At 52.4% G+C, this 17,289-nt stretch overlaps 8 protein-coding genes across 8 annotated transcripts; 3 read left to right on the top strand and 5 right to left on the bottom strand.

Annotated features, from left to right (window-relative positions):
• Window positions 1-880: 880 nt before the first annotated feature.
• LMH87_009340 (uncharacterized protein) lies at window positions 881-1,353 on the bottom strand (the record flags this gene model as incomplete). Its single annotated transcript, XM_056196316.1, has 3 exons — window positions 881-913; window positions 996-1,081; window positions 1,170-1,353. 3 exons carry the CDS (start codon window positions 1,351-1,353, stop codon window positions 881-883), a joined length of 303 nt encoding a protein of 100 aa, XP_056053478.1.
• Window positions 1,354-2,715: 1,362 nt separating this feature from the next.
• On the bottom strand, window positions 2,716-4,036 carry LMH87_009341 (uncharacterized protein; the record flags this gene model as incomplete). Its single annotated transcript, XM_056196317.1, has 4 exons — window positions 2,716-3,238; window positions 3,297-3,472; window positions 3,528-3,707; window positions 3,767-4,036. The coding sequence occupies 4 exons, from the start codon at window positions 4,034-4,036 to the stop codon at window positions 2,716-2,718; spliced, it is 1,149 nt and encodes a 382-aa protein (XP_056053479.1).
• A 2,257-nt stretch (window positions 4,037-6,293) lies between these two features.
• Window positions 6,294-7,363, bottom strand: LMH87_009342 (uncharacterized protein; the record flags this gene model as incomplete). Its single annotated transcript, XM_056196320.1, has 4 exons — window positions 6,294-6,448; window positions 6,517-6,554; window positions 6,602-7,301; window positions 7,360-7,363. The coding sequence occupies 4 exons, from the start codon at window positions 7,361-7,363 to the stop codon at window positions 6,294-6,296; spliced, it is 897 nt and encodes a 298-aa protein (XP_056053480.1).
• A 190-nt stretch (window positions 7,364-7,553) lies between these two features.
• Window positions 7,554-8,243, bottom strand: LMH87_009343 (uncharacterized protein; the record flags this gene model as incomplete). The annotated part of the gene is made up of 4 exons (XM_056196318.1): window positions 7,554-7,568; window positions 7,625-7,939; window positions 8,002-8,105; window positions 8,162-8,243. The coding sequence occupies 4 exons, from the start codon at window positions 8,241-8,243 to the stop codon at window positions 7,554-7,556; spliced, it is 516 nt and encodes a 171-aa protein (XP_056053481.1).
• A 528-nt stretch (window positions 8,244-8,771) lies between these two features.
• LMH87_009344 (uncharacterized protein) lies at window positions 8,772-10,598 on the bottom strand (the record flags this gene model as incomplete). The annotated part of the gene is made up of 4 exons (XM_056196321.1): window positions 8,772-9,199; window positions 9,253-9,397; window positions 9,462-10,443; window positions 10,504-10,598. 4 exons carry the CDS (start codon window positions 10,596-10,598, stop codon window positions 8,772-8,774), a joined length of 1,650 nt encoding a protein of 549 aa, XP_056053482.1.
• A 479-nt stretch (window positions 10,599-11,077) lies between these two features.
• LMH87_009345 (uncharacterized protein) lies at window positions 11,078-12,505 on the top strand (the record flags this gene model as incomplete). The annotated part of the gene is made up of 1 exon (XM_056196322.1): window positions 11,078-12,505. The coding sequence occupies one exon, from the start codon at window positions 11,078-11,080 to the stop codon at window positions 12,503-12,505; it is 1,428 nt and encodes a 475-aa protein (XP_056053483.1).
• Window positions 12,506-14,180: 1,675 nt separating this feature from the next.
• Window positions 14,181-14,891, top strand: LMH87_009346 (uncharacterized protein; the record flags this gene model as incomplete). The annotated part of the gene is made up of 1 exon (XM_056196323.1): window positions 14,181-14,891. The coding sequence occupies one exon, from the start codon at window positions 14,181-14,183 to the stop codon at window positions 14,889-14,891; it is 711 nt and encodes a 236-aa protein (XP_056053484.1).
• Window positions 14,892-15,591: 700 nt separating this feature from the next.
• On the top strand, window positions 15,592-17,268 carry LMH87_009347 (uncharacterized protein; the record flags this gene model as incomplete). The annotated part of the gene is made up of 3 exons (XM_056196324.1): window positions 15,592-16,165; window positions 16,225-16,290; window positions 16,340-17,268. 3 exons carry the CDS (start codon window positions 15,592-15,594, stop codon window positions 17,266-17,268), a joined length of 1,569 nt encoding a protein of 522 aa, XP_056053485.1.
• Window positions 17,269-17,289: the final 21 nt, after the last annotated feature.

Genomic DNA, 17,289 nt, shown 5'->3' on the forward strand with positions numbered 1-17,289 from the left:
CGGCTGGCTATGCGCAATACCGGATCGTCTAGTTGTCCCGCCTAACCGTCTGTCCCGCAAATCAGGAGCCGGCCAACTGATTTACTACTGCATGGTCAGCACCTGCTATATATGGCGCACTGCCTTGCCCGACTCTTTCTCGCCGTTGCAGAGTCCTGACGCCGATCTAGTCTGGCTGTCACACCACTGCGACAAGTACACGGTCCATGAGCTACCCCTCTTTGCGGCCGTGACACAACAATGCTCAACTATTGCGCCAGCTTACTAGGCGCGCATGTCTTATTGCACCGCAATTAATCCCAATCCTACCTCGGAAGTCGCTGACTGTCGTCCATGAGACTTCGCCTCGATTCTTACTGGCCTGATGTCGATTCTTGAAGCCATCACGCCCCGGGAACCATGCTCGCCACTTGACCGACTGCGGGGTAATCTAGCGCCTGGCCTGCTTTGGGCTAGACGCTGCGAATCGCGAGCAATGTCCGAGCATCCACGCAGACTGATCCTCGCTTCTTAAGAAAGATTGCCAACCCGAACGAGGCGGGGAGGTAAAAAAAAATTGTTGAGTCATTACTAGCATGGCATATTTCTGTTGCTTTTTTATCTCTTTGCAGACGAGCTCCGACGTTGTTTGCCTCTTCCGCTGTCGCAAGGAGCCGGCCATCGTTGTGCTCTGTAATACGTCGCCACGCCCATGTCGCCCGTGCCCCGATTGAGTCCTTCTCTCAAATAACCCATACAATCATCCCCGATCGAATACAGCCCCCGCCGGCAACCGATGCATATTGCGATGAGCTCGTAAAGTCATTCCAGATACGTTCGCCAGATCGGAAACGCGTAGTTGCGCTTCAACCGCAGGGCGGAATTCTGGTTCCGCGCCAGATCAGACCTCGGAACAAAGAAGATCGACTCCCGCCTGGAGAAGAACAGACCGTTAGAACACATTGGTCGTTTAAAATTGTTTTGATTCGCTGGCGGGGCTTCAGAAAGCAACGTACTAGAGGAATTGTGCAGCAAGACGCTCCCTTGCCCTCCTTGGCGCAGTAGCCTTGAAACTCGAACGTTGTCGAGACGTTGCCCTTCACTGCAGCTGTGTGGTTAGATCTAAATCCCAGGAATATCTCGAATTATCTCCCAAATGCTGACTGGGGGTGATGAAATGAGCAACCTACTGGCCACGCAGCCAATACCAGCGAGACTGAATGCGTTGAGGTCGCAGCACTGCGCCTGAGAATACAGCAGCACGCCTCGACATAGCGGATGCGCATCCGCTCGAGCCACGAGCTGTGCAGGCTCCAGTGGCGCTGCCATGACGCTCTCAATGGCCAATGCGACTATTGTCGCTGATAATCTCATCGTGTCGGCGCCGTATGAAACCGTGTTACTGTGCCAGGGTAAAACTATCGTCAAAGTGGTCGCGACGGCGTTACATATACACCGGTAAATTCGCCTTGTGCGCAATCGATGACGGTGCTCTTTCTTCCCCAGGACCACGTCTCATTACTATGGCGCTACAGAAAGATTTATTCAGGCACGAGTCGCATGCCGTCCTGCCTCATTTGCACACGTAGAGACGGTCCACGGCGCCTCAGGAATGCAACACCTGGATGGAATGGTGGGGAGTCTTTGGCGCGAGCGCAGATTGGTACGCCTCTTGAACTACCGCGACCTGATCGATCTGCACATGCGTCGCGTGCTCGTCTCAGACCAGCTACGCGGTACATTTAACACTCAAATCCTTTGTGGTTCCGGCAGGCGCCCTGGATGGGATACCGGTCACCAGTATTTGGTAACTCTATACACGAGGCTGCGCACACCCTCTTCAAGCAGTTCTGGCAAAAAAAAAAATCCATTGTCGAGTGCAATAGTCTATAGTACAATTTTGAGGAGCTATGCGCACCGATTTCCTGCTTGAGTGGCAATGTACGAAAGCGCCGAAGACCCAAACCTCTCCATAGCATCAGCAAGCACCTATACTGGCTCCCTGATTCAAGCGGCCTTCCGGCCATGGTGTAATGCTGCAGAGGCAGCCTCGCCCTATTCGCCTGTCGCGAGAGCTTGTTCGGCCCCGCTCTCCTACTCCCGTATGAGAAGTTGAATCGCCCAGGTATGTCAAAATGAATGAGCTTATGCGAGGCTGAGTGGTGTCCGAGCGAGAGTCTGGCTCGTACCCTAGAGCCTCTTGTTGCATCAACACAAGGCACAGGACATATTGCGACATTGTACATCGACGCCGCTGTTTAGTAGGAGGAAACATCGAAATTCTCACGGCCAAGGCTATTTTCCGCTGGTTTGTTGCTGCAGAGATACGGGATATCCTGAAACCGAATAACCTGCATATTTCTGCTTGTCTTTGGTCGACCACGAGCCCATTTGAAGTCTGCGCGTTTCCCTCCAGCTAGTCCTTCAGTTTAAAATCGCGAATAACACGAGCCTCTTCCATTAAAAGATTCGTCATTTAATAGTAGAAGCAAGGCCATAAGATAATATAATGTGCTGGGCTGGATTTTAGCCGGCATCGATGGATACAACTGGCTCCTGCTTGCAGATAGGAAGGAGGCGCTTAGTTGCTATTATTGTACTCGCTGGCTCTGTGCCATAACAAGAATATTATAGTGGAGTTTCTTCGGCATGTGAGTAAGAATTTGTCATTTATATATGCTTATATATGCTCATATATGCTTATATATACACTTCGTGTGTATGTATTCTCTCCGTCTATTTCTCTCCGTTGTTGATCAGGACGTTGGCGGTGTCCTGGGGGACTCCCTGGATAACATCCTTGAGACCACTCTTGACGATGTACTCGCACAAGCCAGCGACCTTCTGACCCTTGCCGAGGAAGTATGCACCAATACCAGCAACGTGAGGGCTGGCCATGGATGTGCCAGAGATGGTGTTGGTCTTGCCGCCCAGCCAGGTGCTCTTGATATCCGTGCCAGGGGCCAGAACGTCGACGACGCTGCCGAAGTTCGAGTACTCGGCCAGGTTGTCCTGCTTGTCGGTCGCGCCGACGGTGCAGACGCTCTCCTCAGACGCAGGCGACGAGGACGAGGCGTCGGTGGCTTCGTTGCCGGCGGCGACGGCGAGGAAAAGCCCGGCGCCGGTGATCTTGGCGGCTGCTTGGTTCACGGCCGCCGAGGTTGGGCCACCGAGCGACATGTTGACGACGACGCCCTTGGGACAGTCCTGGGAGGCGGCGTCCTTGGCAACAAAGTCCATGCCGGCAATCACGCCAGAGCTGCGATTGGCTGTAAGTAGACAGGTCGCGGAATGAATTCATGGTCGAAAGGACTTACTTGGAACCCGAGCCCTGAGCATCCAAGACTTTGACGCCAAAGAGAGTGGTCTTCTTGGCCACACCGTACGTCTTCGATCCAATGGTACCGGAGACGTGGGTACCGTGGCCATTGCCGTCAGTGTCCTCGCCATCCCCAGCAAAGTTCTTGAGGAACTTGGCACGGCCCTCAAATTCCTAAAAGAAAATGTTAAAAGGAATTCTCTTCCGGATCGCTAGAGAAGCAACGTACAGTGTGGTTGGTGTAGATTCCGGTATCAATGATGTATGCGCAGGTGCCCGCACCAGCCGACTCGTCGTACGTGTAGGTGCTGCTGCCAGGCTTCTGGTTAGAGAGGCGCGCCAGACCCCAGTCTGCATTCTCCTGGGTAGCAGAAATCGTCACAATGGCATCCTGCTCGATGAACTCGACCTGCATTGTCAAGCGTTAGCATTGCCGTCATCAGCACTAGCATAGCCTGCTTAGCTTACAGAAGGGTCGTTCTTGAGCTTCTCAACCTCCTCGGTGGTCAGGCTAGCAGAGAACCCGTTGAAGGAGGTGTAGGTGTGGTCCGCGTTCGCCGAGATGGAGGAAATAGCAGAGTCCATGGCTTTGGCACCAACGGAGTCCTTCATCTTGACAATGTATTTGCCATCAATGACCTTGGCGCCGCGAGGCACCAGAATCGGGGCAGGACCGGAGCGGGTTGCGGGAGCGGCAAACGCAAAGGGCAGAAGAGCCAGGAGAGTAGAGGAGCGCATATTGTAGTTGGGTTGAATATATAATTTAGAAGTTTAGAAAATGAAGGTCTTTTGGTAAAAGTCTCTAAAGAAGAGTGTAAAGTGAAGGTTGAGGTGAAGCTGTGGAATTTGATGATGAGAGAAGGCGAAGGAGCAGACTATTTATCCTTTTCGAGCCCTGGCTTGGACAAGCCATAGATGTTCGAACTCATGGTATAGGAGAATCACTTTACCATGAGGAATGACTGATAGATGCTACATTCTGAATGGAGCGAGCAAAACCCCGTGCGACGCCAGCGCGAGTGATGCCGATCCGCTTGCCTCCTCCCACATACAGACCAACTCTCGACGATCGGTTCTGCAAGTATAGGCGTCGGATGATAGCACGGATGAATAGTAAGCGGCTCTCCTTCAATCTTATTCTCTTACATGTGTGATGATCCCTTTTGGGCCATACTCCAACTTTGATCGCATGAGCAGCGCCGAATCTGACGCGCGAGCCAAGTAAACATCTGCAGCGGACGCCACATAATTTACCGGAAACAACACTGCTTCATCAATCATCAGCACGGCGGCTAGATCTCACAACTTGCTGCGGTACTCGATAGTGCACCCATTACGACGGCAAAGACCTGAAAGTCCCGTCTACCCGGTGTGTTCAGCTGGCTGGTCCCCGTCTTGGGACCTTTTGGCGCTACGTTAGCTTGTTGGGTGACCGCCCGTCATCGCCATTTTAGGCAAGCCGCTACAGAGAGGATGGGCTCGAAATGAAGCACGCTCGCCGCTCATTGGGCCGACTTGGCCGTCAACAGTGTGCATGGATTCAGCCACTGTCAGGCGGGCGCCGCTGTCATTGAGTTAATCTAAGCGTCGATCTTAACTTTGTTGCTAGCTTGTGCCTCCCCCGCCCGGCTGCCCCTCGGACTGTATTCCATTTTAGGCAGCTTGTGATGCGCTGCTGAGCAAAAAGCCTCCACAGAATAACCTTATCTGGCTACTGCTACAAAAGGACAGATGAAAAGTTCCTTGTGGAGTTGGCACCGGATCAGGGACTCGTGGCCGGCTGTGCCTCCTCTGAATCGCGCGATTGGTCGGGTATCATGTGGGAATCGGCAGATGAGGTTTCACATTGAAAGGCCGAAACAACTCCCCTCTCCCATTCAGGAAGGCGATAAAACAACGCGCTCTTCCGAACCGAAGGTGAGCGCGCAACAGAAATTGTGCTGGGAGATGCTGTAGTTGCGGCGTCGGTCGACAGTTTGAGCTGCCTGTATCACGCTTATTTGGTGGGCGTTAATATCTGAGCCATTATAGTATGCCGATCGTGTACGAACTTTTGGGCTGCATCCTTGGCGCCTCGGATACATGCTCAATTCGGGAGGAGCTTATCACCGTGGCATATTTTTAGAATTTTCGATGAAGATTAAGATAATCTTTTTGACAAACTTGGTCTTCCTTCCCGACTTCGAATACCATATGCCGCTCCTAACCATTTTTTAAGTTTCCTCCAAGTGTGACCAAGTATTGGCTAGTCTATCGGGAACCTAATAGTGACGCCCTCGCTGAATCAGAGCTACCCTAACTTACCTGACTTGGTGGAGATACGATGCATCGTTTCAACCCAGGTCCGAAAGAAGGCTCTTGTTGCCGAGTGAAAACTGTTTAGAACCCCAAAATTTCATTATAGCTCTCATGAATCGTAGTACGGTGGTAAAAGTCACCGCGCATTCCATTCCAGGAACTGAACTGTTGACTGCTAAAACCACTTTGACGAAATCTCGATCACATCGTTGTAAACCGCGATATGCCAGAATCCTCAAAACGGCACCGAAATTCACGGCGCGCACGGCTATCTCGTCGACCAGTTCACGCGCGACAGCGTCAACAACCGCACCGATGCCTGCGCTGGGTCCGTCCAAAACCGCAGCCGCTTCCTCCTTGAAGTCGCCAAGGCCATTGTGGAGGAAGTCAGCGCTGAGCGCACCGCGCTACGGCTGAGTCCTTTTGCGCTGCACCAGGAATCGAATTCGTCAACACCTGGGAGCAGACGGGGCATGCAATTCGCGCGCTCAAGGTGAGTGGTTACAAGCTGGCGTATCTGTCGCTGGTCGAGCCGCGCGGCGACCCCTCCCAGCTGGACGTTGTGACGCCGGACCCGTCTCGTCCGCAGCCGTTGACGAAAGAGCCCCAATCGCTAGACTTCATCTTCGACGCGTTGGACAACTCTTCGCCCGTTTTGGGGCGGATAATTACAAGCAGGACACTGCGGCCAACACGCTCAATGGGGTATACAAGGACAGGGAGGTTGCGATTGCATTTGGGAGGCCGTGTATTTCCAATCCGGACTTGATGTTTCGGCTAAAGCATAACTTGCCTTTTGCGCCGTATAGCCAACTATGAACAAGACTCTGTGGGACATAACGATGATCGCTTCTGTGAAGAGACAATTAGCGCTGGTCTAGCGAAGGCATGAATAAGACAGTAATGAATGAAGGAGTTACCTGCGACAAAATGTGTGCCATCGCGGCCATTGTGCATACTATCAACTCTCAGGACACAGGGCCTTCCAATAAACTTGCGGCTGACCATTGGGCGCGCAGCTGCTCAGCTTCCTCTTCGAGCGGGATCCCGGTCTGCACCGAGATAGCTCCAAGACATTCTAGTATGGTTTGTTGCTGTGCTGAATGCGTTATATCTCTTGCAATGTAGAGAAGAGAAGCAATAACGATGGGGTCCCACTGTTCAGTAAACTCGTTTGAAGTTGCGATGCCCGCAATGGCTCGCGCATGCCAGTTGGGCGAAGTCAAGTGCTGACGTCGGCCAGGGATATTAAGAAGCCGAGGCTTATGCTGCAGCAAAAGAAGCGCAGTCATGTGGTAAAAAGTCGCCGCCTGCACGACAATTGCACTAGAGTACAGATGTATCGGGAATGAAGCCAAGTTCATTGGGTCAATCTGGCTCATCTCGATACTGCCAACGTCAACTAGCGACTGCATCTCTACAGGTCGCGTGTCGTACCATGCCTGGGTGCGCAACCAGAGATTGTGCCAATCAAGAGGAGCTCCAGGCCTAGGGAATGTGTCTGGACTGCTGGGGCTGGTATGCGCCGCCTCTAGAGCAGTCGAATTGATCCGGAAGACGAAGTGAAGACATGATGTGAGATGGTACAGGGCCCAGTTGTACGCCGGGAGAAATACCGAGCCTCTTGCCGAGACAGGACGCTGTACCAAGTAAAAATCTCGGTCGGTCGCCGGTGGCCTAGAGGCCAGGATTGATGCTGCCAGGTCTGCGCTTCCTGTTAGATCCCATGTGCGACCGGGGAAGGACGCCAAAAGACAACATACCCATACGAGATTCTTGATTTGTAAGGGTTTGCAGAGGCTCCCCCATATCATACATGGCGCGATTGATGTCGCCATTTTGAAACCGAAATCGTTTCCAAGCAACAGGCCCAGTGTAGAGTGTTTCTGCGAGGCTAGCGAGCGCGTCCGCAACAAATCTCATCTCCGGGGCTGCATTTGACAGCTGGGCCCGAGCATCATGCATGCGAGGACTGCTGAATCGATTCAGAAGCTGTGACGACGCCATTTCTGCAACGAGAGCTCTCACAGGCTCATGTACTTGGGCCATTTGCATCATGGCCACGCCAAATTGGCTGTCAGGATCTCCGGCCTCCAACCACGGCGCGATGCGATAGCGAAATTGGCGTAGTAAAGCAATTTCGCGCTGAGAAGCTTCCGCTGATTCAACGTCGAAGTAGGACCCCCAGGTTGAAGGAGCTACATGATGATGTGTCGTGGGCTGTGAGGCGGGCTGCCGCCAGCTAACGATGGAGCGCGTGATATTTGAAGGCTGTCCCAATGGCACGCTGCGAGCTTCCGCGTCGGGTAGCGGCTTGGTCGGAGAGCGTCGGCTGTCAACAAACTATGTAGGTAAGAAGCATTAGCGCGTGCAGTGAGATCATGAGCGAGGCAGATCCTTCATACAGTAATTTCGGCGTATGTGCCAGATTGGGGATCTGGAGCGCTGGCGTACTTGCACGCTTTTTTTCTCGACTCGCAATTGGTACAATGCGGCTTTTTTTCATCACCTGAAGGGTCGTGATTAGCATACAAGCGACTCAAGGGCATTGGAAGCGGTTCGTACATTTCCGACGCCGTTGGCGGCACGCGACGCAGCCAGTCTTTACTCTGCGCTTCTCCACGGGCGTGTTGCGCGGCACTGGCATTGTCACGCTGGGCGAACCCTTGCAGAGCGCCCATAATTAAACGAGGAATGAAAGAAAGGACAAAGTTAGCAACGGTCAACAGCCCGCCATGGCGATGTGTAGCATCGGTAGTGCTGCCGGGAAAGTTTTGTGATGGAGGTGAGTTCGAGCCGCCACCGCTGTTGCGCGACTCCACTGGAGAAGCCACCTAGGGGGCCGAAAAGTAGCTGGCCCGGCTGGGGCAACTCGCTCACTAGGAATATAAACAAAATGCAAAAACTTAAAAGAAAATTAGAAGCACAAGAGTGATCGAAAGATCCAAGGAGAACAGACCAGGTAGCGATTGTTTTCCGTCGTTCATCACATGCTACATTCGCAGAGGCCGGAGCGCTGAAGCCAATATAACTTGACGATTGTTCGTGGCTATTCTCAGAGTCAGTCATATTAGCGGTGATTGATTTCAAGAAAATAAACGATAATTTATGCTCGAGATATTTAGTTGCTACATTTAACATTAATGAGTTACTGTACACGCGCCAGCTGTTTTGATCAAGCATGCTCGACTACAGCTACGGAGCCAGACTTGTCGTGAACCATGCCCTCGTTTTCGAGCAGCGCTGTAAGACCAACTTCCTGCTGAGCCTCGAATAAGAGTTGAGCATCTCTAGCACCAGTGTGGCTCTTGAATACGCGATCCATCTCCTCCAGCGTCGCGTTCTTGGTCTCTGGAAGACAAAACCAAACCCACACAATACCAGCGGCCAGGAAGACGGCGAAGAAGATGTATGTGCCCCAGGCCCAGGCCTCCAACATAGGCGGTACGAAAAAGGCAATGGCGAAGTTGTTGAGCCAATTGCTGAAGGCGCCAATGGAGGTTCCCTTTGCTCGAATGGAGAGCGGAAAGATTTCGGAGACGAGAGTCCAAGAGACCGGGCCCCAAGTCGCACCAAAACCAGCAATGTATACCCAAATCAAGGCTGTAGAACAGTCAGCTTTCGAACACGAATCAGAGAATATATACAACACATACCGACAGCGGCCCAACCTGCGGCAGCGTGCGATGACCAGTCATGTCTGAATTTGGCCACGATGATGCCAACAATGACCATGGATATTCCCATGACTATGGACCCAGCGATCAACATTGGCTTTCTCCCAACTCTGTCAATAATAAACTGGAATATTGTTAGCTAATGAGTCACCCCACACTATCTCCACTCATGATAAAAAGGAACTCACCATCGCGGGGATCGTGCTGGCCATGAACACCACGCCAGTGACACCAGTTGCCAGTAGCGCATTTGTTCCTGAAGTCAGACCAAGACTTTGGAAGATATTAGTGGCATAGTAAATGATGGCGTCAATTCCACTCCATTGTTGCCAAAACATTGTCAGAAAGCCGGTCGAGATGCGCATGAAGTTATCGCGAGTCCGAAAACAGTTGATGTACTGCGCAATCTGCTCCTTGAAGGCATTCTTCTGGCTCGCGTCGGCCATCTTGGGAAAGTCCCTCGCGAAGGCCTTCTTCTCAAATACCGACTCCGCTTTAATTTCCAAGAATTCAACCTGAACCAGCCTGTCATCGATTGGCAACTTTCTCATCCACGCCAAGGTAGCCTTTGCTTCCTCGTCGCGTCCGACTTTGACCAACCACCGAGGAGAGTATGGCATGAACCAGACGCCAACAGCCAGAGCGACTGCAGGTATTCCCTGAATAATAGAAGGTAGCCTCCATGCCAGGTCTGACTGGGAGTCGCCGGTACCGCCGATGTAGTTGCTGCCGTAGCCGATCCAGAACGACAGCATGATGCCGAGAATTGTCGCAAATTGATAAAAAGATACGAGAAAGCCTCGCATCTCGGGAAGTGACAGCTCGGCATTGTATAAAGGTGCAACACCGCTGAAGAGCCCGACGCCGACACCGGTAAAGAAGCGACCAGCATAGAGCAGAGCTGGCGCGCCGGCCTTTGCGCCGATGTAGAGGTAGCTGCCCAGGATCACCCACAGGCAAGCAATGAACATTGTGCGCTTTCTGGAAATGAGCTCGCTGAGAATACCAGCTGAAAGAGAGCCGAGGATACCTCCGAGCTGGAGCACGGAAGTCAACCAGCCTGTCGCGGAGGAAGAGTTGACAACCGAAGGGAAATTGGACGTGAAGCGTGTCATGACAAGGGACTGGCCCAAGACACCTTGCTGATAGCCATACTCAAAGCCGCCGAGACTAACACGCAGGTCAGCGATGTGATGGTGACGGGAGACAACAATCGACAGAAACACTCACGAGGCAAAGAGCGCGATGAAAACGACCTTGGGATTCGAGCAAATAGACTGCCATAGCGTCTTCTTGCCTGCAAGGGCCCTGTGAGCGGACTCCATAACTAGTGACTTCAAAAATAGAGGTCGGTTCTAGTGCTACTGTGTGTATTTGGTGTAGTAGTAGAGAAACGGTCCGATCATCAACGGTCCAGACACAGGGCTATATATATGCAAAACTCAAAACCCCCGGATTCCTCCATACCCCAGGTTTATTGCCGCCCCCAGAAATAACCCCAGTTCAGAAAACCTGAACCGCGCATGACTGGAAGAAAAATGCTGCAACAATTAATAGTTACGAGCCCAGACCAGTCGCGTTTAAGCGCCGCTAAGCCAAATTGGGGGTCCGTAGGCTACGGCTCCCCTTTCTGGAAGACGTGGCTTTTGCCCAGGCTTTTCATCCTGACTCGACCATTAATCTGCCGAAATGTGCGTGGGGAAGTGGTTCGTAACTGTCGCCAGCTCGAATGATTTACACCGGCCAGGAGCCCAAAAGGCATTGTTGGCACCAATGACGTTTATACAACGCGAGCTGAGTTACAATGGACGAATCGGCCCTGGAGCCGAGCCCGGCGCAGGAGATTTCATTCTTGTCGCCCGAGTCCTTCTCCACCCTTGACGAATACTCGAAGAATCCGCGGTTCATTGAGCTGCAGGAAGAATTACGCGGGGTATTATTTGCGCGGGCATCAGGCGAAAATACAAACATCCGCACGACGCCCGATCAAGATGCTGCTGACACGGACGACAACGAGCAGCCGGAGCCGAAGCGCGGCTTCGACTTCACCCGCGTGAGCATACCGAAAATACAGCTGATAAAGTATCTCAAAAATTGGATCATAGAATGCGCTCCCTACCTTGACAAGTTTGACCATGCGAGACACTTTGCGATTCGGGTGCCGGTAATCGCAGAAAGCTCGCCGGCCCTCTTCTACGCCGTTCTCGCCTTCTCAGCCCGACAGATGGAGCGCAAGACGGGATCCGACAAAAATTACGACAGCTTGGAGCTCTATCAGGAATCCATCCGCCTTCTCGCGCCAGGCATGCAGGCCAAAGACTCCAACATGCTGGTGACGGCGTGCATACTGGCCGTCATGGAGCTAATGTCGGGCAGTCCAAGGAACTGGCGGCGCCACATTGAGGGATGCGCGACGCTGTTTGACCTCTTCCAGGTCAACGGATTTTCCGGCGGCGTCTTGCAGGCGGTATTCTGGTGCTATGCGCGGATGGAGGTCTGCGGCGCGATTATTTCTGGCGGCGCGGAGAGCACTGTGCTCGCGCTGCGAAACTGGGCGCCGCCACTCCCTGGACACGCTACCACGAATGCCGATGCGGATGTTTTTGTGCGCAACGCATTTTATCAGAGCAGCTTGGAGAATGGCGACATGCACGCCAACTGGGCCGTGTATCTCTGCGCCAAAGCCTGCGACTTGCTGTACAGGCACACACGGGCAACAGAGCTGCAAGAGCCGGACCAGCAGGACGTCCGGCCATTCGCGAGCCAGTGGAAAGCTCTGTGGGAAGAGCTTCAGTTCTGGTTCAAGACTCGGGAGGACGTCTCGCTGCCAACCTTGGTATCAGAAGATAATGGCCAAACATTTCCCACTATTCTCTTTGCGCATTGGCCGGCAATATCGTCCAACCAAGTGTATCATGCTACATGTCTCATCATGCTGGATATGCGCCCTCGGCAAGAATTCTTGCCTTCGCCAGAGGGCTCAGCAGTGTGGCATGCTCGGCGTGTGTGCGGCATCTCCCTGACAAACCCGCATCGGGCCAGCCTCATCAATGCCATTCAGCCGCTGTATCTAGCAGGCAGACTCCTTACACATACCGCAGAGCATATTGCTGTAGGAAAACTGTTCAAGATTATTGAAGAGACGACGGGATGGGGAGCGCTCTGGAGGTTGCGCGATCTAGAAATTGTTTGGGGATATATGCCGGGGGAAATAATGGCTGCGATGCTGTGATCATTAATGCGCCGATGAATCGCGCATCGAAAATTTGCCAGCAAGCAACATGCATCCATGGATTTTATGTGATTCCGCCTGGGTGCTTAGAAACGCAGAATGATCCCTCCCGAGCGAGAGTATGCTGAGGGCCGGTTTGAGCCTGCTGGACTTGATACAGAAAAAAGAGTTCTGAGGTGAGCATAATCTGCACGATCTGGGTTGCAGACTATAAATTATATCTAAATAGGACTAATCAATTTATTCAAAGAAAGCTGCCGGGCTGCGAGTTATGTAAGCCGTAAGGAACCGGGTAGGAAAGGAGGCACAGGTACATCCTGTCACAGAAGCCCATGATATTCTTTCTCAGGGCTGCGGCTTCGTGGAATCAGTGCCGCAACCTTGAATCGCTCAGAAATTGTTTCTCAGCGTACAAAATCTGTCAAGATGACCAGATTAATTTGAGAGGTGCGGAAGATCAAGGCCGGGGATGAACGACAGCTACGCCCCTAGCTATGCTACCATTTTGCTTACTGGGTGACCAGGGCGCTAGCAAGGTGATTAACGAGGTGGCTGAGCGACTCTGTGTCAATCTCTCTAAAATTGAAGATGCATACCCGTGTACTGCGCCTCAAGAAAGTCTGATCACTCAGACAGTCGCCGACTCTTCTGCCTCTGTGGCGCAGAGCACATACGAACTGCCTCGACACTGCGCAGTGGGCAAACTTCAGGATGCATGGAGAAGTTGTCAACGCGAATCCGATTTTGCGAACGCACATCGTCCAAACAGACACGGGAGCCGTTCAGGCTGTTCTTGGTGGCCAGCCCGAGCTGTTACATGGGAGTGACTTGAAGACATATCTGGATCTGGACCGGGCACGTGGCATGTGCTTGTACGGATCACTGCTGCGGATCGCGTTCAACACTGAGACGGACAAAGAGGATAAAACAAGCGCGAGATGCTACCTGGTGATTAGCATTCACCAGACGCTTCATGATGAGTGGCCGGAAGCGCTGATAAGGCATCCACATCGCATCCTCACCAAAGTTTTGGTATGAGATACGATTTGTAGAAAGGCTCCTTCGAGAATTTTGGCCTACATATATGGTCCCGACTGTGTATTTTCCCATTCGGCAGCTTCCTCGAACCTTTTCAGGAAAGGTGAATCGTGCCCGACTGCAGCAGGCCGCCTCGCAATTACTTCCTCGCGACGGACTATCAAGCTTTACAGCGGCACGTGAAATTCGCGATACAACAACAGAAAGTGAAAAATCATTGCAGTCCATCTGGACTCAAGTTCTCGGCATCAAGTGGTCGGCTTTTAGTGCTGAGGATGGCTTTCTTGCGCTGGGCGGCGACTCGATTTCCGCCATAAGAGTAGCAACCCTAGCTGCATTGCAGGGCCTGCACATTTCTGTACCAAAGCTATTTCAGCACGAATCTCTTAAAAACTTGGCAGCGAAGATCAGTTCGCATACTTCTCTTCAAAGCATCATTTGGGAAGAAGAAATCGCAGTTCCTCCCCAAATACGGGCACCCGCCGCCCTCGTTGAGAGCCGGTAGAGGTACTCCTTCCTGGTGCCACAGGCCGTCTTGGCGGGGAGATTCTGAGCCGACCTATTAAATGCACCTCGATCCGTGTGATACACTGCGTCGCTGTCAGAAGTCTGGAGAAACTGTCACCACACGAAAAAAATGGTCATTTATCAGGGAGACCTCTCGAAGCCACGGCTAGGCATGTCGGAAGATGAGGAAGCAGCTGTGTTCCAGCGCTGTCAGGCCATGAGATACTGCGGCGCAATTGTGTCGTTTGTGCAAAACTACGAAAGGATGAGTTTCGTCAATGTCGAGTCGACAAAATACCTCGCTGCTTTAGCGCTGCAGAGCTACATACCATTCCACTACATATCGACTGCAGGCGTCGGGCAGAAGGAGGGGCATGCTGCAATTGAGAAAGTGTCGCCTGTATGGAACGAACCACCCATGGATGGCGCTGACGGATATACGGCAACAAAATGGGTGAGCGAGGTGTTCCTCGAGAAGATCAACTCGCTCTTCGGGCTTGAAGTTACCATACACCGCCCATCTAACATCATCTGCGACGGAGGCCCGGAGACAGACATCATCAACAATTTGCTGGAATATTCACGCCGCATGAGGGCCGTTCCACAGCTGGAGAGCTGGGAGGGACATTTCGACTTTGTTCAGGGCCAAATCGCGGCGTCCAATATAGTCGAGTCTCTGATGACTAGCATGGCCAGAAGTGCACAAGATGGCCCTAGAAATCGCCAGAGTGTGCAGCACATCCATGAATCTGGTGAAACAGTCATCCCGATCAACGGCCTCAGTGCATATCTGGCAAAAGACGAGGGCGCGCCTTTCAAGATTATTGCCCTGCATGAGTAGGCTAGCAGAGCTATACAAGAAGGCATGGCAAGTATTGTGGGCGATTTTCTCTGTGACATGCAAGAGACTGGGGAGAGAATGATACTGCGTCTGATTAAGACTAGCCGGTGGCCGATGACGAGGTGAGAGATTGGCGCCGGTCGCCACCCGGCCCCAGACGTTGTTTTGCTGCATCAAACTATAGAAAAGAAATAAGATTATACCCATTCTTATCCATCGTGATCCATTGTAGTGGAAATCGTCGTGGGGGAACTCAATGCAAGTCCGCGACCGAGGCCAGACCATCTAGCGGAGCTCGGCCAGGTCCGCCTACCATCATTCCAACAATGGCGAATCTTTGCACTCTTCAGTAAGATTGACCACAAGAGCTGGAAATTTGCGTAAAAGGAATCAAAGCTCTCGCAAGCTTGGACGCATGTCATTGGCTGGGCAAGTGGTCCAAAGTGGCGAATATGTCATGGGCAGTATCACTAGAGCGGGTGAGTTGCAAAACTCGCCCGCGGCGTCCGTGAGACGGCACATCGCTTGCTAAATCGGTCTTAAGGCGTTATACATGGCCTTAGACCACGTAAGGGCCAGATCGACTTGCCTTAAATCCTTTATAGCCTACTTCCTACTATATATAGTCTCGATTTTCCCTTGCGAACTACTCGCTCTGTAGATAAAGGCATGCCCTGTTGCCCGCAGATCCATATGCGCCATGAAGTTATCACCAGTGTCCCTGCTCTTGAGTGGTCTTGCATTTGCAGGTGCAGACTTTACGTACAAGAGCCGGCCTGATCTAGCTCCACCAAAACTAAACATCACTATTCCCTGCCCCGGATCAAGCTGCAGCGACGGGTACATCTTCATCTCTCCATTTACAGGAGAAAGCCCTGCGCCAAAATCGCTCCAGGAGAAGCCGATCCAGCCTGGCAACTACATTCTGACTAGCTCTGGTGATCTCGTATGGTCTGGATTTGGATATTATAGCGGCTGGAATGCCAATTTCCAAAAGGGGACGTACAATGGAAATGACGTCTTGTTTGCCTTTGAAGGCTTGCACGATGGCCCCCACGCCCATGGACTGGGCCACCACACCATTCTAGACAATCACTACGAAACGGTGCGGGAGCTCCGCGCTGGCCGCCACTACATCAGCGACAAGCATGAGTTCATCATCAATGACGATGGAAAGTCCGCTCTGATCCAGATTTGGCAGCCAGTGCCCCGGAACCTCTCTGCATATGGTGGTGGCAATGACCATGTTTGGATTGTCGACGCAATTTTCCAAGGTCCGCATATTCAAAGCACTCCCAAACTCAATGCTAATATTTTTTTTTATTTTTTTCAGATCTGGATATCGAGACAGGAAAAGTCCTCTTTGAATGGCATAGCCTAGACCATGTTTCGCCAAAAGGTTAGACCCAATGGCCATTCATCGCTGCCTTGCACTAACATGTGGGTAGATGCAATCCTTCCGCTATTGGAAGGGCAAGCCGGTAACGGAGTAAATAGCTCCGTCGCCTGGGACTATTTCCACATCAATTCCATCGAAAAGGGCGCAGATGGCCATTATTTACTGTCTGGGAGACATGTATCTACCGTCTACAAGATCAACAGCACAGATGGAAGCATCATATGGCAGCTTGGCGGCAACCACAGTGACTTTGAGCTTGGCAACGACGTCGAGTTCGGGTATCAACACCACGCTCGCTACATGCCCGGCACAAACGAGACTTTCACCCATCTCTCCCTGTTCGACAATTCTTTTTACGGGTCCGAAGCCACGGGCAATGGATCCAACATCACGACGTACCCGTACTCGCGCGGCAAATACATCACCATCGATCACGAGGCCAAGAAGGCGAGCCTCGTGCAGGCGTTCCATCCGCCCAGCAATGCTATTCTTACCACATCACAGGGCTCGCTGCAGACACTGGCCAACGGAAACGTGTTTATTAACTGGGGCTCAGAGGGCCAGATTACAGAGTATCTGCCCAACGGCACCATTACTTTCCACGCCCATCTCGACAGTGGCGAGCTAACCGAGCACGTGCAGAGCTACCGGGGCTTTCGCTACCACTGGACGGGCTTCTCGCCAGAGACACCGGCACTCATCGCTGAAAGAACCGGAAACCAGGTGCAGCTGCACGTGAGCTGGAATGGCGACACCCGAGCAAAGCACTGGCGCTTCTTGTGGGATGTGCAAAGTGCAAACAGCAAAGGGCTGCGCGAGAACCAGCACGTTGCGGAGAAAACTGGTTTTGAAACAGGTCTGAGCATCACACTGGTATCAGAAAGCGATGCGGTCTCCAACATCCGAGCCATCGCCTTGGACGCTGACGGTCGGGAAATTGGAAGCTCGGAGACAGTGGCTCTGATCGCTGCACCTTGAAAGAGATGGCATGAAGGACGC

The sequence above is a fragment of the Akanthomyces muscarius genome, chromosome 5 (genome assembly GCF_028009165.1).
Source record: "Akanthomyces muscarius strain Ve6 chromosome 5, whole genome shotgun sequence".
Lineage (NCBI taxonomy): Eukaryota > Fungi > Ascomycota > Sordariomycetes > Hypocreales > Cordycipitaceae > Akanthomyces > Akanthomyces muscarius.